Below are 21,598 nucleotides of genomic sequence, written 5' to 3'. Positions count from 1 at the left end.
GGTGCCTTCCTTGATCTCTCACAGACCCTCCTCTTGGAGTTTCGCTATTCCTCTGAACTCTCTCTGTGTCCTGTTGACCTCTAACATGGCCCTTACCATAGGATATTTAAATTATTTATAGATGTGTTTGTTCCTCTACCCTGATCATGAGCTCCTCAAGGACAAGGCAGGGTCCTAGGTCAAGGACTATGCCTCAGTCATCTTTAGATCCACTGTGCACACAACAGTATACAGTGGAAACTCCAGTGTATAGCACTTACTGAACCGTACCGAACACTAAAGAAGAGAATATTGGTGAATTAATCAGCTCAGGCTGCCATAACAAAATAGTACTGACTGAATGGTCTAAGACCACATGCATTTATTTTTCTAATAAATCAGACTTGAAGTCCCAACATGAAGATACCAATAAGGCTGGCTTCTATTGAAGACCTTCTCCTTGGCTTGCAGGTGACCATCTTCTGGCAGTGTCCTCACAGGGCCTCTTCTACTGTGCTTGTGTGTAAAGAGAGATCTGGTATCTCATCCTCTTCTTGTAAGGATTAGGGTCCTACCTTTATGACCTCATTTAACCTTAATTACCTTCTTAAAAGGTTCTATCTACAAATATAGTCACATTAGGGCTTAGGGCTTCCACCTATGAGATTTGAGGACACACAATTCCATCCATAACAACTGGTGAACTTGAATTTAGAAGTTAAGAGCTCAGGTGCTGACTTTACCTGAACCCAGGTGACTGCTTTTAGGCAGCAAGTCCCTTATGCTCTAGGAGCCTCAACTTCCATATCTGTGACATGTGGCCAGTTTTATGGAGTTGTTAGGAGGCTGAAATGAGACCACAGCTGGAGGACATTTGATGAACTGTAAGTTCCTGCACAATAATAATGACCTAATTATTCCTTCTACTGATACATCATCTTGCAGTTTACAATGTGATTTAAAATTCATATATCACTCAACACATGTGCAAGGAATCATTGTCATTATTATCACTACAGGAATACCTAAAAGGAAAGTTTGTTTATAATCCATTCTGCAGAAGAGATTCAAGGTCTGTTCTGAGGAAAACTCTCACGCGTGAAAGGACATTCCCTATCACTTGTCACAAAGGCTGCAGAAAAGACTCAGGAAGCTGTTGAAAAAATGAATGACCACCAAGAGAATCTGGAGGAGGCTGATGCATAGGAGCATGGAGAAGAAGGACACGTGCCAAATGACAGCTTTAGAAGGCTCCAGACACACAGAGTTCCAGAGGGAGTCATCATACAAATAATTCCTATTAAAAAAAAAAAAAAGGAGACCAGGGGTTGAGGAATAAGTAAGAAAAGCCAAGTAAGCAACTCAATAGAAACCTGGCCCCTCTTCCCTCCAGCCAAGGTCCTAGGCCTAGATTTCTGAGGGTGACATTTGCTGTGCTGGCAAAATGCTGAGCATCAGAGATGGGAGATGCCAGAACGTGTGGCCACAAGGATTTTGTAGTCCATCTGTGTGTCTTTCTGTCTGTCTTTGTCTCTCTGGAAAGATTGAAAACTCAAGTCTCCGTCCATTTACCTGTTATGCAAGTCTTGGAATGGGTAACCATATTTCCAAAATTGTGTTTGATTGAAGGATGAGGCATCAAACATGCAAAATGGACCATCTTTCAGGGCTACTCCAGAAGTGATAAAGCAAATCAAGGCTCCAAGAAAAGCCAGGCTACCGGACAGCAGAGCAGTGAACATCTGTAGATGGAGAGAAGCCATGAGGTGAGATGGGCTCATGACCAGGTGATGGGGTGATCTGGACAAGCCTAACTTCTCCAGCACTCAGGCTTTCCCTGTCATATCATGTGGGGATGATGCTTCCCCTGGCAGCTCCTTTAAAGGACACCCAAGGCAGGGCGGCTGATGAGGGGTTGGAGGGCAGAGCCAGGAAGTGGTGGGAAAGAAAGCACTGAGAAGGCGGGAAGCAGTGGCACTTGGACCTGAGTCTCCCTGACCCAGGGAAGCTCCCTCCAGAGCTTCTCAACAGATTGGCTTCAAAAACTTTTACACTCAGAGGCCACTGGGTGGCTCAGTTGGTTACTGACTCTTGATTTCAGCTCAGGTCATGGTCTCAGTGTCGTGAGATGGAACCCCATGTCAGGCTCCACACCGGGCATGGTGTCTGCTTAATATTCTCCCTCTCCCTCCACCCCCCCACCACCAACGCATGCTTGAGTGCATGCTCTCTTTCTCTCTCTCTGTAATAAATAAACTTAAAAAAAAAGTTTTACATAGCCTCTGGGTAGAAGGGTTGGATGGTCACTGCATGCCCATTTCTTTTTTACTATTTAAAAAAATTTTTTTTAAGATTTTATTTATTTATTAGAGAGAGCACAGGCAGGGGGAGCACCAGGCAGAGGGAGAGGGAGAAGTAGGCTCCCCGCTGAGCAAGAAGCAGGATTCAGGAGTCGATCCCAGGAGCCTGGGATCATGACCTGAGCAGAAGGCAGACGCTTACCTGACTGAGCCACCCAGGTGCCTGCATGCCTATTTCTGACTCTTTTAAGGGAAAGCTGTATTCTTAACAGTTCCCAGCAACTAATGCCGATTCCACTCTTTCTTAAATCAAGCATGAAGGAAACAAGGGAAGAAAGAGGGAAAGAGGTAGGAAAGAAGGGAGGGAGGGGGACAGGGACAGAGAGGAACTTCAGTCAGCTTGGAACAGACCCCTGTTCTCTCATTGCACTTAGTCTGTGGACTTCCCTCCCCAAAGATAACAATGAGTTCACTTTCTAGGCAGGAGTATAGCTTGGTTTTAAATTGGCTTCTTTCTCAGACTACTAGGTTGTTTTCTCCCTTCAAAAGAATGCGTATTTTAAAAATTTAAATAAAACATATGCACAGTTTTTATATAGAATCATGGAGTCCTCTTCCCACAATGTCAAGCTGGTTTGTAGCTTGGGAGGGCCAACAAAATGCTCAAGATGGGGTCCTGGCCCTGGCAGCATCACATCACCTGAAAACTTGCTAGAAATGCACAACTTCCCGCTTCACCCCATCTTCTGAACCAGAAAAGTTGGGGCTGGAGCACCTGGGTGGTTCAATCAGTTAAGCATCCAACTATCACTTTCAGCTGTGATCTCAGGGTCATGATCTCAGGGCTGCGAGATCCAGCCCTGCATCAGGCTCTGCTCTGGGTGTGGAGCCTGCTTGGGAGTCTCTCTCTTCCTGTCTCTCTGCTACTCCCCCACCTCTAAAAATAAATAAATAAATAAAGTCAACTCTCCTGTCTCTCCAACCTCCTCCTTTCCTCAGACAATATAGCTTTAAAAAGAAAGAAAGAGAAAGAGAGAGGGAAGGAAGGGGGGGAAGAAGGGAGGAAAGAAGGAAGGAAAATAAATAAATCTGGGGGTGGGGGGGGGCGAACAATATTTTAACAAACCCTACAGGGATTCTGATACACACACAAGTCTGAGAACCACTCACTCACTGAGGGGAAAACCAAAGGAGACTGAGAGAAGATACTGAGTGAAGTGCATGGTATTTATATTTAATTCTTTAACATATAATTCTGAATCAGTGGGGTTCCCTATATGTGGGATGCAGATACCAAAGTATGCGGTAGAGTTACTGTAAGGAGGCCACAAATTCATATGTCTGATATTGAGTAAGTAACATATCTTATACTATACATGTACTGAAATTTTTAGGTATATATAAATGTTGCTGTAACTGATAAGTGCAAATTTACTCTGGGCCCAAGTTTAATTTTCTGTAAAATGGAGGGCTTAGGCTAGAATCTAGTCATTAGATGATTTCTGGAAACCTTCTAATTCTAAGAAAAATTAAACAAAATAACCAGGAAATTTCCTTCCTTCCTTCCTTTCTTTCTTTTCTATCTTTCTCCTTCCTTTTTTCTTTCCTCTTTCTTTCTTTCTCTCTCTCTTGCTTTCTTTCTAGTAGACTCCACAATCAACATGGGGCTTGAACTCATGACCCAGAGATTGAGTGCATGCTCTACCCACTGAGCCAGCCAGATGCTGCAGGAAATTTTTTGTCAGTGATACATGACCACAGCACACTTAATTCATGTCCATTTTGTTCAATAGGCTAAAAATCATAGTTAATAGACATGTTTGGCTCAATAAACACTCCCTTAACTTGAGACTGTTCACTCCCATTTTATAGATGAAGATCCAAGGCTCAGAAAGATTAAGGAACTTGCCCAGTGGCTTAGGTTTACTAAGGAGTACATTCAGGACCTGACTTCAAGCCCCAAAACTGAAGTTGCCTCTTTACCACTCTGCCTGTAGAGTAATGGAGTGTGGGGACATTCTAGGTATTAGATGAGTAGAACCTGGTGCTTACACTTCGGCAGGGCCCACTCTTACTGAAGCAGCCATATCTCCAGCCCATGAAGGAGATGAGGGTAGCTGCAGTGAGTACCTGGGAGAGGAGAGAAGAATGGTAAGAAGAGATTGGGTTGATTACTATTGAAATAGATCATTTGGGCACTTCACATGGTTTTGATAATCCTATCTTTCCCAGAGGGTTTGGCTTTGACTGTCAGGACCTAGTTGGATGACTAGCCTGATCTAACTCTCTGGATGGCAACATTTATACTCAGCTTTCTAGTCCCAAGTCAAAGTTCAGCAACAAGTCTTCCTAGAGTTATCTATTCTTTGGAATTGCTATAGACCCAAGACCAGCTTGCTAGATCAAGCATTCTTTTTTTTTTTTTTAAAAGATTTTATCTTTAAGGGGCATCTGGGTGGCTCAGTTGGTTAAGCAGCTGCCTTGGGCTCAGGTCATGATTCCAGGGTCCTGGGATCGAGTCCCACATCGGGCTCCCTGCTCAGCGGGGAATCTTCTTTTCCCTCTCCCTCTGCCTGCTGCTCTGCTTACTTGTGCTCTCTCTCTATCTCTCTGTCAAATAAAAAATCTTTTTTAAAAAAGATTTTATCTTTAAGTAATCTCTATGCCCAATGTGGGGTTCAAACTCACAACCCTGAGATCAAGAGTTACATGCTTTACCCACTGAGCAGTCAGGCACCCTCAAGACCAAGCATTCTTGCAAACAAAACAAAACACTGCTGTCCTGCCACATCCCTGCTTCACCCTGAGGGGTATTTGGGGAGTTCACACCCAAGGAACTCCAAACACTTACCATGAGTCCTCCTCCCCAGAGCCCAGAGCCCAGCATGGCATGCCTGCCAATAAGGCCCCTCAACAGGTAGGTCACATCCCAGTTAGGGAAGAGGAGCACCAAGTTGGCTCCAGCAGCAAACAGGGCAGTAGTCCCAAGGCTCAGCCCCAGGATGCGGGAGCAGGTCCGTGAGCATGCCATCGCATCAGGAGAGGACAGCATCCTAGAACCAATGGATGGAGAGTCATGGTAGCTCTGTTGCTGGAAGCATCAGGAAGGGGAACACGGATAGCAAGGGTAGGGTAGGGGGAACAGACCACAGATACTGTCACCTCCCTGGGTCAGATCAAGAAAAGCCAAAGAACTAGCTTAAAAATTTTGCCTTTTATAAACAGTTTCCAATGGATAGAATTCAATTGCCCCATTTTCTGCCAACCCCCATTCATCCCATCATATTTTGCTTGTACCTCTATACAGCCAGTGATTATTTCTATCTGGGACAGGAAAAAGTGTTTAAGGGTGTCATCCTCTCTCTTTAAAAGATGTCATTTTTGAGATGTCCACTGTCACCACTTCCATTCAACTGGATAGGAAATCCTATCCAGTGCAATAAGAAAATAAAAAGGGGCACCTGGGTGGCTCTGTGGGTTAAGCCTCTGCCTTCCGCTCAGGTCATGACCTCAGGGTCCTGTGATCGGGTCCCACATCAGGCTCTCTGCTCGGTGGGGAACCTGTTTCCCCCTCTCTCTGCCTGACTCTCTGCCTACTTGTGATCTCTCTCCCTCTCAAATAAATAAATAAATTTTTTGAAAAAAAAAGAAAAAAAGAAAAAAGAAAGAAGCAAAAGCCATACAGAAAGGAAAGAAAGAAGTAAGGTAACATGATTATGTATGTAGAAACCCAAAGGAATATATCAAGAAGTTACTAGAAGTAGTAAGTGAGTTTAGCAAGTTACAGAAGAAAAAATCTATATACAAAGATTCTATTGTATTTCTATTTTATAAGCAATGATAAATTGCAAAATAAAAAAAAAACAATATTTAGGGCCACCAGGGTGCTAGTTGGTTAAGCATCTGCCTTTGGCTTTGGTCATGATCCTGGAGTCCTGGGATTGGGCCCAGCATTCCGCTTCCTGCTCAGTGGGGAGTCTGCTTCTCCCTCTGCTCCCACCCCTCTTGTGCATTCTTTCTCTTGCTCTCAAATAAATGAATTAAATCTTTAAAAAATAAAAATTAGAAAACAATAAATAACATAAGAATAGAAAATACCCATGGATAGGGGCACCTGAGTGGCTCAATTGTGAAGCATCTGCCTTCAGCTCAGGTCATGATCCCAGGGTCCTGGGATCAAGCCCCTCATCGGGCTCCCTGCTCAGTGGGGAGCCTGCTCCTCCCTCTCCAGCTCCCGCATGCTTGTATTCCCTCTCTTGCTATCTCTCTCTGTCATAAATAAATAAAATCTTTTAAAAAAATTAATGGGTAAATTTAACAAAATATGTGCAAAACTTGCACAGTAAAAATAGCAAAATATAGTTGAGAAAAATTAAAGACCTAAATAAATGGAGAGATATACCACATTCATGGATCAAAAGATTCACTATCATTAACATGTCAGTTCTCTCTAAATTGATGTGTGGGTTCAATACAATCTCAGTCAAAATCCTAGCAGTGTTTTGTTGTAGAAATTAACTAACTGGATCTAAATTTATATGGAAATGCAAAAGTCCTAGATTAGCCAAAATACTTTGGAAAAAGAACAAAGTTGGAAGATTTACACCATGTGATTTCAAGAAAATTATAAAATTACAGTAAAGTTATAAAAAGTAAAGTGCTAGCATATAAAAACATACAGACCACTAGAACGGCCTAGAGAATTCAGAAATAGACATACACATATGAGCAAATGATTTTTGAAAAAAATATTATTTCAATGGGAAAAGGATAGTCTCAAACAGTGCCAGAACAATCTATATGCAAAACAAAAAAATACATACCATGACTACTACTGCAAACCATATTCAATAATTAGTTAAAAATGAACCATAGGTCTAAACTTACTAAATTTCTAGAAGAAAGCAAAGGAAAAAGCATTGAGATCTTTTAATTTTTTTAAGATTTTATTTTTAAGTAATCCCTACATCTAACATGGGGCTCAAGCCCACAACCCTGAGATCAGGAGTCAGATGCTCCACAGACTGAGCTAACCAGGTGCCCCCGGGATCTTGAGTTAGGTGATTTATTAGATAAAATACAAAAGGTACAACCCCCCAAAAAGAGAAACTATTTCAAAATTAATTTGCTCTTCAAAAGACACCATGGCGGGGGGATGCCTGTGTGGCTCAGTCAGTTAAGCATCCAACTCTTGATTTCGGCTCAGGTCATGATCTCAGGGTTGCAGGATCAAGCCCTACATCTGGCTCCGAGCTGGGTATGGAGCCTGCTTAAGATTCTCTCTCTGTCTCTCCCTCTCAAAAACAAACAAAAAACAAAACAAAACAAAAGAACACCATGAAGGAAACCACAGACTGAGAAAATACTCACAACATAAATTTTGCAAATAGGTATGTGAATGTGAATGCATACACATCTGATGACAGACTTGTAACTGGACTATGTGAAGAACTCTTAAAACTCTTTTTAGACAAACAGCTTGATTTTAAAAGTGGGAAAAAAGATTTAAACAGATACCTCATTGCATCTCACAAAAGATATATGAATGACAGCTAAGAATATGAAAAGATGGGTGCCTGGGTGGCTCAGTGGTTTAAAGCCTCTGCCTTTGGCTCAGGTCATGATCCCAGGGTCCTGGGGTCGAGTCCCGAGTCAGGCTCTCTGCTCATCAGGGAGCCTCTTCTCCTCTCTCTCTGCCTGCTTCTCTGCTTACTTGTAAGCAGAGAAATAAAATCTTAAAAAAAAAAAAAAACAATAAGATGCTCAACATCATTAACATAAGGAACCACAGATTAAAACTAAAATAAGATCCTACTACACATCCACCAGAATTGTTTCAATTCAAATTTGGCCTCTACCGAGCCTTGGTGAAGATATGCTGTAACCCAAACTCTCACAGGTAGCTAGTGAGAATACAAATGGTACAAGCCATCTTTGTAAATTAGCTTAGCAGTTTCTTATGAAGTTAAACATTTACTTACCAAATGATCAGGTATTTCCACTTCTAAATATTTATCCAAAAGAAATGAAAGCACACGTCCACACAAAGATTAGGACTTGAATGCCCATAGCAGCTTTATTCGTAATAACTACAAATGAGAAATATGGAAACAACCTAAGTGTCCACCAGAAGATAAATGGATAAACAAAATATGGCATATACACACAATGGAATATTATTCAGCCATAAAAAGGAAAGAAGTTCTGAAACATGCCACAACATGCACGAACCCTGAGAGCATGATGCTGAATAAAATAAGCCAGACATTGAAGGACAAATACTGTGTGATTTCACTTCTGTGAAATATCCAGAGTAGGTGCCTTCACAGAGACAGAAAGTAGATTAGTAGGCCAGGGACCAGGGATAGGGATATGGGGAGTTACTGTTTAATGGTTACAGAGTTTGTGTTTGGGGTAATGAAAGAATTTGGGGAATAGATAGTGGTGATGGTTACACAGCATTTTGAGTGTGTTTAATGCTACTACACTGGACACTTTAAAATGGTTAAAGTAACAAACTTTATGATGTATACATTTTACCATGACAGAAAAATGAATTAAAAAAATAAGAAATAACTCAAACGTTCATCAATAAGTGAATAGATAAATTGTAACCTATTCATGCGAATGAGTACCTCCAGGGGGCGCTCAAACAGACTAAGCTACTAGTAGACGAAACCACATGCATGAATCTGAAAAGCATATGCTAAGCTATGGAAGCCAGAGAAAAACCACTACAGGAACAATCATACAGACTACTCACTGTACAATTCTGTTTGTGTAAAGTTCTAGAAAAGGCAAGACTAGTGACAGGAAGCAGATCAGTGGCTGCCAGGGGCAGGGAATGGGAGAGGGGATTCATATAAAGGCATTAGGAAACTTGTGGAGGTGATGGAAATGTGTTCTGTATCTAGATTCTGGTAGTGAATACACTTCTGTGTGACAAAGCTCACCAAGGTGGGCTCTGAAAATTGGTCAGTTGTATTGTGTTTCGATTATATATTGATGAAATGGGTTGAAAAATGAAATGTCTCCTTTAGGTGAGTTGTAAAATGCCTCCACCACACCTTTATCTATAGCCATTTCTCCTTTTTACATTTTCACTGATATATGAACTTGTCGTTTTACTTTTCTTTTTAAAAAAATTATTGGGGCGCCTGGGTGGCTCAGTGGGTTAAGCCTCTGCCTTTGGCTCAGATCATGATCTCAGGGTCCTGGGATTGAGCCCCACCACATCAGGCTCTCTGCTCAGCAGGGAACCTGCTTCCCCCACTCCCCACCTGCCTCTGCCTACTTGTGATCTCTCTCTCTCTCTCTCCCTGTCAAATAAATTAAAAAATATATATTTATTTATCTATTTATTTGTTTTATTGTCATTTTTCTAAATGTGAATTACAATAGGACTGGTGATATTTGGGTAGACTTCTGTCAATACGGATCTGAAAAAAATCAGTGCCTTGACATCCCTGAGAAGTTAACTGTCCCTGCTTTTCAAGTCAGGTAAGTCTGTCTGACCTAAGACTCTTGACACTCCCCTCCCAACACATTACTTCATCCATAATCAGAAAATATGTGTGAACAAGACCCCCCATCTCTCTTTTACACATACATGTGTAATACAATATTTCAGAGTTTAAAGAATTAAACACAGTGTATATATTTGTACTTAGAAGCTGTATGGGAAAATTAACTCCCATGTAAATGCAACCAGCTTACAAAATAGGTCATTACCGCTAATATTACTGAAGCCCTACATATGCCTATCAATCCTACTATTTTCCTAGATTCTTTCTGAAAATGACTATCCTTCATTTTTATTTTTATCATACCTCTTTAAAAACAGTTTTACAACTGAAGAACTCAGTTTTTTAAAAAAATATTTTATTTATTTGACAGAGATCACAAGTAGGCAGAGAGGCAGGTGCGGGGGCAGGGAAGCAGGCTCCCCACCCAGCAGAGAGCCCAACACGGGGCTCGATCCCAGGACCCCAAGACCATGACCTGAGCCAAAGGCAGAGGCTTTAACCCACTGAGCCACCCAGGCGCCCCAAGAACTCAATTTTTAGAAACCAAAATTTGATTAGTCTAGCGTTGTCCATTTGTCTTGTGGTAAAGAGACTGGTGCCAGACACAGCATTGAGCGGGCCTTTGGGGTGGTGGCGCGCTCCCACACCCTCCCCCAATCCCCATCCTCCACAGCCTTTGGTGATCTTTGCTTCCTCCACGCTCACCTCCTACAACTCCTCCCAATGGAGAACTTCCTGCTGCAGTAGCTAATATTTTACTGTGGAGAGTTGCCTTCACTGGGTGCCCTCTCCATAGGTTATTTGCTCTCTAAGCCATTTTTCTCACAGTGAATAAAAGAACTTGCCCCCGATGAAAGTAAGTTCAGGCCTCCAGGTCAGGGGGGCATGCACTGGGGGAGTAGGGGAAGGAAATGAATTAATAGTGACCCTTACCGCAGGGATACAAGGAGGCTAGAGGGAACAGTGGGGACCAGGAACCAGGAGGGATGCTGTGTTTCTCCCCAGAGAAACTGGCCCACTACAGGAGGCCTCTTTTCCCAAAGTATTGGCTGCTTGGTCCTGGTTCTCTGGCCTTCAGGGGGATGAATAGGTCCTGCTGTCATGAGACAGAGCACCTGTAGGAAAACAATCCTCCCCACAGTCTGCCCACTAACCTTTGCGATATAAGTGCATGTCTGGGCAGCCTCCCTTCCCAGACTGTCCCATCATCTAGTGCAGGGCTCTCGATATGTCTCTGTGTTGGAGCAAATGAACCAATCAAGAATGTTAGCAAGTAAACGACTTTAACCTACACCTCCTCCCAAATTACTGATATTTTCTCAGGGGCCCAAATAAAGACCTGTATGCAGTTGGGCTTTCAAAGAAGGGCTGTAGACAGGCTGGGGGAGTTTCCTTCAGGAGTGCCTTTGGCCACCTTCACTTCACCCCACCTCTGAGCAAGACTTGTGGTAAATTATCTAGAAGTAGATAATCAAAACAAATCCCCCCCACCACAATCTCTTCTGTGGAAATTTTTCCATCAGGAAAGAGTTTTATAAGGGAAACTAAAAAATATAATCACACAGAGGGAAAATTAAGAAGTTGAGCATGGGGGTGCCTGGGTGGCTCAGTTGGTTAAGGGCCTGCCTTCGGCTCATGTCATGATCCCAGGGTCCTGGGATCAAGCCCCATATGGGGCTCCCTGCTGAGTGGAGAGCTTCCCGCTTGTGTTCCCTCTCTTGCTGTGCCTCTCTGTCATGAATAAATAAAATCCTTTTTTTTTTAAGATTTTATTTATTTATTTGACAGACAGAGATCACAAGTAGGCAGAGAGGCAGGCAGAGAGAGGAGGAAGCAGGCTCCCCACTGAGCAGAGAGCCCAATGCAGGACTCGATCCTATGACCCTGGGATCATGACCTGAGCCGAAGGCAGAGGCTTTAACCCACTGAGCCACCCAGGTGCCCCATAAATAAAATCTTTAAAAGAAGAAGAAAGAGGAGGAGGAAGAGAGGAAGAAGTTGTTGACCATGGCCTTTGGGATGAGTGGAACTCAGAGAATCCTGACTGTTCCCTGATCTCCTGCTAAAGCACTTTGCCACATGCTGCTCCCACTGATTCAAACTGGTTTGCATTTCACTTCCTCTCCTGCCTTTGTTCCGCAAGAAATCACAACATTCTGAGAAACACTTCCACAAATGTAGCCAGGAGATTAGCCTAGCGGTTGGCTAATTTGATCTCTGAAGAGAGAAGTAGGTTCGTAAGGTAAAACCTTAAGACTGGGCTTCAGGGGAGGCCCTGTTCTGACCTGAGATCCTGGCTGGGTGCCCAAGTCCTCGGCCAGATGACTAGGCAACAATAGGAGTGATCAGCTAAATCATGTGGAGGAAAAGACTGCAAATTCTTTGTGTGTCCCTCTATACCTCACCCATCACCTAGACAGCCTTTTCTTTCTTCCCTTCGTCAGTCAATATCAATTAAGTATAAGTGACGGCTTTCTGCCAGTCCCCATGCCAGGAGCTGGAGACAACATTGGTGAATCAGAGACAGTGTCCTTTCTTGAGTCGCTGAAAGCCTAATGGGGCCACTGACAAGACACCCAAGCACTGAGCAGAGGTGTCCCACTGAAGGGGTCACGGAAGCACACCAAGGATCCCCTGATCTTGTCCGGTGGAAGACTTGCTGACCAAGCTCAAACTTCACTGACAACAAGGCATAAATTACACAGGCAAAGCTGGGGAGGGAAAGTATCCGAAAAAAGTGAAGAAGCCCAAAGGTGACCGACAGAGGCAAAGGGAAGGTACAGAATTTGCCTGAAGCCACACAACTGGTTGGAGGCAGAGCCTGGCCTCCTGTGAGTTGGAAGTCGGCGCTCTCAGCTGTTAGGCCCTGCTGTGCCCTTGGCCCTCTGCTCACTGGGCCTCTGGTCTCTGCTTACCTGCATCCAAGGGCAGGACTCAGGATGGGGGAGGAGGAAGCTCAAGGGCCCAGTCTTCAGAGTAGGCCTGTGCTCCTGCGGCCCCACGGGACTCCCGCAGGGCCAGTTTCTGGAACTCTCCAAGAGGACAGGGAGCCTCGGGGTATATGTAGAGGGCAGCTGAGGGCGTGAGCGTGTGAGGCTGTGTGCGCCCCCACACCACTGCCCACAGGCCTCCACTGAGGGAGTTTTTCTCTTCTTGGAGAGACCTCTCCTGATGACCCAATCTCTGCTCATTTTCATGTGACCCTAAGGAAGGAACCAGGAGACATGGCCTCGTGAGCTAAAATGTCTCAGTGAGTCAGACAAGCACCCGTGAGAAATACCTTATCAGCCCTTTCCTGAAACAGCAACACTTTTTCACACACAAGCGGCCCTTATCTGTTCTGCGCATTGCAGAATTGGGGCTCTTTGGAAAAGCTGCCCTGAGAAGACCAGCCATCATTTTTTCCTTATCGCCCTCCGTACTTTGCTCTTAGCTGACTGGTTGGATGGCCTGGTTTCCTCTGCTAGGCTTCTAACTTTTTTGTTCAAGGCCCAGGCCACCATCATCTTGTACCAGTCATACCAGAGTGTTGAGCATTTTGTGGTATCCTCTGTATGGGAGATCTCTGACCCCCTTCTAACAAGTTCTTATTCAAGATCCAGTTCAATCATCCCTGGGGAAGTCTTCCCTGATTTCTTCACTCACAGTTAAGCACTACTTTCTCTAGATTCTCACTGCACCTTATTAGTATTTTTTCTAAATGTAGGTATTATGGGCTGCCTGGGTGGCTCAGTCGTTAAGCATCTGCCTTCAGCTCCGGTCATGATCCCAGGGTCCTGGGATCGAGCACCTTGTTGGCTCCCTGCCCAGTGGGAAGCCTGCTTCTCCCTCTCCCACTCCCCCTGCTTGTGTTCCCTCTTTCACTTGTCTCTGTCAAATAAATAAATAAAAATCTTTTTAAAAATTAGATAAATGAATGAATGAATGAATGAATGTAGGTATTATATACATTCAGTAAAATACATAAACCTTAATTATTATTTTATTTTATTAAGATTATTTATTTATTTGACAGACTGAGATCACAAGTAGGCAGAGAGGCAGGCAGAGAGAGAGGAGGAAGCAGGCCCCCTGCCGCTCAGAGAGCCAGATGTCAGGGCTCAATCCCAGGAGCCTGGGATCATGACCTGAGCTGAAGGCAGAGGCTTTAACCCACGGAGCCACCCAGGCATCCCTTAATTATTTTTTAAAGATCTTTTTTATTTTTAAATAATCTCTACACCCAAAGAGGGTGTTCAAGCTTACAACCCTGATATCAAGAGTCACATGCTCCACCAACTGAGCCAGCAGGCACCCCCACAAATCTTAACTATAAAACCTAGTGATGGGGCGCCTGGATGGCTCAGTCAGTTAATCATCTGCCTCCGCCTCAGGTCATGTTCTCAGGGTCCTGGGATGGAGCCTGGCATTGGGTTCCCTGTTCTTTGGGAGTCTGCCTCTCCTTCTTCCTGCTGCTCCCTCTGCTGTGCTCTCTCTCTCTCTCTCTCTCAAGTGTGCTCTGTCTCAAATTAAAAAAAAAAAAAAATCTTTTTAAAAAAAGCTAGGGGGGCCTGGGTGGCTATTTGGAGAACCTTTTTTGAGAAGTGCCTCCTCAAATCATTTGCCCTGTTTTGATTGGTTCTTTGTCCTTTTCTTACTGGTTTGTGGGAGTTCTTTATAATTTCAGACATGAGACTTTCATCAGATATATGTATTTTGAATGTTTTCTCCTATCTATGGTTTGGTTTTCCACTTTTAAAAAAATTTTAATTAATTAATTAATTAATTAATTTTAATAAACATATAATGTATTTTTATCCCCAGGGGGTACTGATCTGTGAATCACCAGGTTTACACACTTCACAGCACTCACCATAGCACATACCCTCCCCAGTGTCCATAACCCCAGCCCCCTCTCCCAACCCCCCTCCCCCAGCAACCCTCAGTTTGTTTTATGAGATTAAGAGTCACTTATGGTTTGTCTCCCTCCCAATCCCATCTTGTTTTATTTATTCTTCTCCTACCCCCTTAACCCCCCCAATGTTGCATCTCCACTTCCTCATATCAGGGAGATCATATGATCGTTGTCTTTCTCTGATTGACTTATTTCACTAAGCATGATACCCTCTAGTTGCATCCACGTCATCGCAAATGGCAAGATTTCATTTCTTTTGATGGCTGCATAGTATTCCACTGTGTATATATACCACATCTTCTTTATCCATTCATCTGTTGATGGACATCTAGGTTCTTTCCATAGTTTGGCTATTGTAGACATTGTTGCTGTAAACATTCGGGTGCACGTGCCCCTTTGGATCACTAAGTTTCTATCTTTAGGGTAAATATTCAGTAGTGCAATTGTTGGGTCATAGGGTAGTTCTATTTTCAACATTTTGAGGAACCTCCATGCTGTTTTCCAGAGTGGTTGCACCAGCTTGCATTCCCACCAACAGTGTAGGAGGGTTCCCCTTTCTCCACATCCTCGCCAGCATCTGTAATTTCCTGACTTGTTAATTTTAGCCATTCTGACTGGTGTGAGGTGATATCTCATTGTGGTTTTGATTTGTATTTCCCTGATGCCGAGTGATGTGGAGCACTTTTTCGTGTGTCTGTTGGCCATCTGGATGTCTTCTTTGCAGAAATGTCTGTTCATGTCTTCTGCCCATTTCTTGATTGGATTACTTGTTCTTTTGAACAAGTAAGTTGAGTTTGCTAAGTTCTTTATAGATTTTGGATACTTGCCCTTTATCTGATATGTTGTTTGCAAATATCTTCTCCCATTCTGCCAGTTGTCTTTTGGTTTTGTTAACTGTTTCCTTTGCTGGGCAAAAGCTTTTGATCTTGATGAAATCGCAATAGTTCATTTTTGCCCTTGCTTCCCTTGCCTTTGGCGATGTTCCTAGGAAGAAGTTGCTGTGGCTGAGGTCGAAGAGGTTGCTGCCTGTGTTCTCCTCAAGGATTTTGATGGATTCCTTTCTCACACTGAGGTCCTTCATCCATTTGGAGTCTATTTTCGTGTGTGGTGTAAGGAAATGGCCCGATTTCATTTTTCTGCATGTGGCTGTCCAGGTTTCCCAACACCATTTATTGAAGAGGCTGTCTTTTTTTCCACTGGACATTCTTTCTTGCTTTGTCGAAGCTTAGTTGACCATAGAGTTGAGGGTCTATTTCTGGGCTCTCTATTCCATTCCATTGATCTATGTGTCTGTTTTTGTGCCAGTACCATGCTGTCTTGATGATGACAGCTTTGTAATAGAGCTTGAAGTCTGGAATTGTGATGCCACCAACTTTGGCTTTCTTTTTCAAAATTCCTTTGGCTATTCGAGGTCTTTTCTGGTTCCATATAAATCTTAAGATTATTTGTTCCATTTCTTTGAAAAAAATGGATGGTATTTTGATAGGAATTGCATTAAATGTGTAGATTGCTTTAGGTAGCATAGATATTTTCACAATATTTGTTCTTCCAATCCAGGAGCATGGAAAATTTTTCCACTTCTTTGTGTCTTCCTCAATATTTTTCATGAGTACTTTATAGTTTTCTGAGTATAGATTCTTAGCCTCTTTGGTTAGGTTTATTCCTAGGTATCTTATAGTTTTGGGTGCAATTGTAAATGGGATTGACTCCTTAATTTCTGGTTTTCCACTTTCTTAATGATGATATCTTTTGATGAAGAGAAGTTCTAAATTTTAATTAAGTTCTATTTATCAGAACTTTTCCTTTATGGTCACTTTTTGGAATCCTGTTTAAAAAAATCTTTGCCCACTTCCCACTGCACTTGATTTACCTGTCTGTTTATATGCCTCTGCTCCCACAACTGTGAGATCCCTGCAGGCAGAGGGTATATCTTACTCTGCTCTGTATACCCAGAACCTACCACAGAATTTAGGACATAGTAGTTCAGGAGTCACTTGGCTAATGAATTAATTCATGCACTGGAGGAAGTAACACACATAGTCTCTGTGCACAGAGATTTTACTTCTAATAATGAAAACAAGCAATACTGAGAAAACCCTTGATGCACACATATGAGAAGGGATCATTATAATAGGCTAATACATTTTTAAAAACTACATCTGAGCTGCTTTCTATGTATGCAGATGTGCCTGAAGCAAAACCTGGTAAGCAACTCTTGAAAAGTTCATTAAATAGAATCCAGTTTTCATTTTCATTGCAAAAGGGAATCCTTTACAGCCTAATGAATTCTTGTGCCTTTTCAGCTAATTGAATTTTGATAAAAGATACTAGGCTGAGTACTCATGAAGGTTTATAATAGGAAGAAATAATAAGAAACATTTATTCATCTTATAAAACACATTTATAAACAATCTCGGTAGATCCTTACAATAGACTTACAGCAAGTAAAATAAACGTTAGGTTAACTTTATTATGGAGATAAAGAGATGATAGCACAGAGAATTCGACTTACTCAGAGTAGTAGTGAATGAGGTTGGGGAAATGATCCTGTTGTCTGCACACTCTTCCCAGTGTCACATGTTGATGCTTGAGATATATATGTATATTTTTTCCCCCAACCCAGACTCCAAATATTTTAAGGTGTTTCTTCTTGGAGGAAGTTCTGTGGTGTTTTGGCACCCGAGGGACCTGAATCTCAATTCCTGCTACAAATACCTATCAGCTAGTTGAACCTGGGTATTTCAATGAACCCCAGTAATAATCTGAACCTCAGTTTTTCATATATAAACTGATGCCTACCTTGGAGGTTTATTTTGAAAATGAAATAAGATGTGAGATGCCTAGACTGCTGTCCTTGGATCTCAGCTTAGCAAAAGGATTTTATATGAGGTATCTGTTAGAACATCTCGTACTTAGGTAATCAGAATAATCTGATGGCTGGCTGCCAGATAGCACTCAGATTTTTGGAAAGTATCTCTGTTCCCAGCTCAATGGCTTATCTAACAGCAGACACTCTCATATGGAGATCATTAAAATGGTGTTTGTGGAACAAGGGGAAATGGTGGAACTGGGCTTTAACCCCGTAAAGGATCAAACTTCTTTCGGGCTTGTTAGCCGCTGGAGGTCTTTGTTCCTTAGGGTAAATGTGTGACAATTAATTCAATGGTTAGCTTTACAAACAAGGCTAACTATATTTCTTTTAGAAACTATATCCTTGCAATAGGCAGTTTTACTAAGTAAGGCCAGCTCTAGTTCAAGTTCTTCACTTCCCCTGGGTTACACCTTTGGTAACAGAGGCCTGCCTGACGAATGCCACCACAGAACTAAAGCCTTACCTTTTTACAGATGTGTCAATAACCTTAGAATCTGGCTCCACTGGAGGTACCTGGATGGCTCAAGATGACTCTTAATCTCAGCTCAGGTCTTGATTTCAGGGTCAGGAATTCAAGACCCATGTTGGGCTCCACGCTGGGTGTGGAGCCTACTTAAAAAAACAAACAGACAAAAAGCTTGGCTTCACTACAGACACAGCTACTAGTTATCTAGTTATACTAGTCATACTTTAGTGGTGATATCTCCAGGGAGAAGCAAATGGGAGTATAGGAAGGGCACAAATTAAGAACGGGGCTTGGGTGGGAAAATAATTTGCCTAGTACCATAAACCAAGACTAAAGGCTTCTGAGAACAGGATAGACAGATGTTCCATTCTGAGGGATACTGTGGGGTCTGGAGTTGGGATTTGAGCAAGGAATAGAGCAAGTTGAGAACATTTCACTGGAAGAAGGAGAGGGGAAAAGATGATGGCCATTAGGCCAGGGTTACCCAAATAAAAGTGACAGACTATCAGCTTCCTGTGGGTGGGCTCCAATCTCAACTTCCACTGACTAAACAAGAGAGCACATTCCCTTAATCAGAGGGAGAGAAAAAGGAACATAGGAGATGTTGAAAGAATTGCCATTTATACTAGCCCATTGAAGAGGAAGTATTGTTTTTTTATTAGCATAAAAATAATACAAACTTTAAGCCACTTCAATTAGGCTTCTGTTTCCAACAGCACACTGAGATGGTTCTTGGCATCCAATGACTTTTTGCATCTAACAAACACTTCACGGTCCTTCTTACTTGACCCCAAGACAGAATTAGACATAGCTGGCCACTAGATCCTTTTTGAAATTCTTGCTCTTGACTCCCTTGACTCCCCTCACCCGCCACTCTGGTGTTTCTCCTCCCTCACTGACTGCACCTCCTTGACTGGACCTCTTTCCGTTGCAGATCTCCAGACCTAGGTCCTGGACTCTCTTCTTTAACTTTCTCCTTCTCTAGGTGACCTCATTCTTTCTCAGGGGACTAAACTCCATCTGTGATGGTGATGATTTTTCAAATCTCTAATTCCAGTCTACCTCTCCTCCAAGCTTCATACTTACACGTCCACCTTCCTATATTACTCCTACCCTTTGGAAGTTTCACAATGAACACATCCAAAATTATTTCTTCTCCACCAAACCTGCCTGATCACATCTTCCTGCTTCAGTAACGACACTGCAACCTCCCATGGCTGGAAATGAGTCATTCTCGATTGTGCTTTCCTTCATTCCCCCACATTTAAGTTTTTCCATTTCTACCTTCACAATGCATCTCTACTCTAAACCCTCCTTCTCAGTTGCTCTGCCACTCTCTGGCCCAGGTTGACCTGTTTTAGTTTGATCATTGCAACCGTCTCTACTCTTGCTCTCCTCCAGTTCACTGTCCACATAATAATGGCTTCTCATTACCCCTGGAACACAAGCTGAGCTCCTTATCAAGGCCTAATAAGGCCTTGTATGATCTGGCTTTTCCTCACTTTATGCCACTCCCTTTGCTCACTACATGCCAGACCCATATGCCTTCTCTAAATACCTCTAATACATCAGAAACTGTGCTGCTCCCCAGCCTGTGTAGTTATTCTGCTTGGAAGTTTTCCTCCTACTCTTAGTATGGCCACCTTCTTGGCATCCTTCAGGTCTCAGGCTAAATATTAACTCCCCAGAATCTTTTTTTTTTTTTTTAAAGATTTTATTTATTTGACAGAGAGAGATCACAAGTAGACAGAGAGAGAGGTAGGCAGAGAGAGAGAGAGGGAAGCAGGCTCCCTGCTGAGCAGAGAGCCCGATGCAGGACTCGATCCCAGGACCCTGAGATCATGATCTGAGCCCAAGGCAGCGGCTTAACCCACTGAGCCACCCAGGCGCCCTCCCCAGTATCTTATTAGCAAAATTCTTAGGGCACATGAGTGGCATAGTCACTTAAGGGTCCAGCTCTTGGTTTTGGCTGATCTCAGGGTGATAAGATGAACCCATTTTGGGCTCCATGTTCAGCAGTCTGCTTAAGACTCTCTCTCCCTCTCCTCCTTCCCCCCACTCTCTGTTATAAAGAAATAAATCTTTAAAAAATAAAGAATTCTCTGCTTTTCTCTTTTTTTTCAGTCTTTGAATCAATATTTTTTCAATATTTTTCATTTTTATTATCTGTATTCACTGAAAATAAGTTCCCTGATCACCAGGCTGTGTATGTTTTGCTCATCGCCATATTTCTATTATTTGGCACATAGTGAGGCTAAAGGTTAAGGGTAAGTATTCTGTGGCTGGAGGAATGGGAAAGATACTCTCTCAGCCCAATTTAGTATTTATGCCCATCCCTTGGCCCATCCATGTGGCCAGGGAGAAAAGGTTTTGGAAGAGGATGGCAAGTTCCATCAGGGTACGTTGCTAAAACATGGGGATGAGGAATAGTTCCACAAGAGGAAGAGGCACAGTTCTACAAACTGGTTCCTCGGATTCCTGTGAGCTAGGCAGTGATCTCAAGTTCTACAGAACAACAGAATCATATCTCCTGGATTTTCTCCCATTAACTTAAAAATCCCTTTTTTCCTTAACTTGTTAAAGTTGGGTCCTTAGTCATTATTCCTGGTCTGAAAGACTTCATGCTGGAATTGCCCAAATAGAAGTTATAGAATTCTACTTTCCTAAAAAGCTAACTCACCTAATGATTTCATGACATGACCAACATTTACAGAGCAATTACCACCAATGTTCAACATACTACTCGTAGCAAACATTATTCTTGATAATGTGACTATAAATTAACCTATGTTAATATTTGTGTTCTAAACATGAGAATATGAGGGCAAGCTCTTGAAACAGTATCTAGGGAGTCTTATTCCACAAAAACACCACCAAGAAAAACTAATACTGAAAAGTTTTTGATTTTATTTCCAAGATCAAATATTACAACAGGACATTTACATGTATTTATAAAAAAATGCAGCAGTTGAATTTATAGATCAGAGGTTTCCTTGAGTTTGGTCCCTCTCTCAGCACAGTGAGCTGATGTCTTCAAAAGACTTATCCCATTCCCCTCCCTCCCCCACCCCAAATGCCCCACCCCACCCCCCATTCAAGTTGCAGTACCAATATAAAGCAACTGGGTACAACACAGCAAGAATATTCACAATTTGGTACAGCCAAAACCAGAGGATCATCAACTGAAAGACCCTCTTTTTAGAAATATTTACCTATAGTGTATGTGTACCTATAGATATACCACACCCAGTTATCTAAGATTTCCCTGGTTTTAGAGCAAGTGGAAGTTCCATTGAGTCTTAGCCAGCAGTTACAGCTCTGCTTTATCTAACGGCATGTTCTTCTCCTCTCCAAGTTTAGATTTTCTACTGCCTCCATTTGTCTTCGAATTTAAGGCTTTCCCTAGCACCTTAATTATCACTTACTAGATATACAGGAGGGTCTCTAGTGTGTTATGAACAAAAGAATTTAGTGGATGATCCAGTTGCCCCTTGTTCACTGGTCCCAAACCCTTCTTCCCACTTTTGAGAAGAGCTGCAGAAACAATTATCTCCTAGCACC

The 21,598-nt window shown here is 42.6% G+C and overlaps 1 protein-coding gene across 1 annotated transcript; it reads right to left on the bottom strand.

Moving 5' to 3' along the window:
- Positions 1-766: 766 nt before the first annotated feature.
- TM4SF19 (transmembrane 4 L six family member 19) lies at positions 767-8,333 on the bottom strand. Its single transcript, XM_044255153.1, has 5 exons — positions 8,261-8,333; positions 5,131-5,332; positions 4,332-4,409; positions 1,552-1,721; positions 767-1,276 (listed from the first exon to the last, which is right to left on the bottom strand). The coding sequence occupies exons 2-5, from the start codon at positions 5,329-5,331 to the stop codon at positions 1,096-1,098; spliced, it is 630 nt and encodes a 209-aa protein (XP_044111088.1). The 5' UTR covers position 5,332; positions 8,261-8,333; the 3' UTR covers positions 767-1,095.
- Between the last annotated feature and the right edge of the window lie 13,265 nt (positions 8,334-21,598).

The sequence above is a fragment of the Neovison vison genome, chromosome 6, assembly GCF_020171115.1.
Source record: "Neovison vison isolate M4711 chromosome 6, ASM_NN_V1, whole genome shotgun sequence".
Classification (NCBI taxonomy): domain Eukaryota; kingdom Metazoa; phylum Chordata; class Mammalia; order Carnivora; family Mustelidae; genus Neogale; species Neogale vison.
Note: the sequence above shows the minus strand (reverse complement) of the source record. Positions and strands in the feature narration are given on the sequence as shown.

Bases quoted from the DNA above. Each gene is read 5' to 3' on its own strand.
- TM4SF19 (XM_044255153.1), bottom strand. From the start codon at position 5,331: ATGCTGTCCTCTCCTGATGCGATGGCATGCTCACGGACCTGCTCCCGC. The intron at 4,410-5,130 runs GTAAGTGTTTGG...CTCCTCTCCCAG, and splicing joins TCTGGGGAGGAGGACTCATG to GTACTCACTGCAGCTACCCT. The intron at 1,277-1,551 runs GTAAATGGACGG...TTTTTTTAATAG, and splicing joins TTCCAAGACTTGCATAACAG to GAATTATTTGTATGATGACT.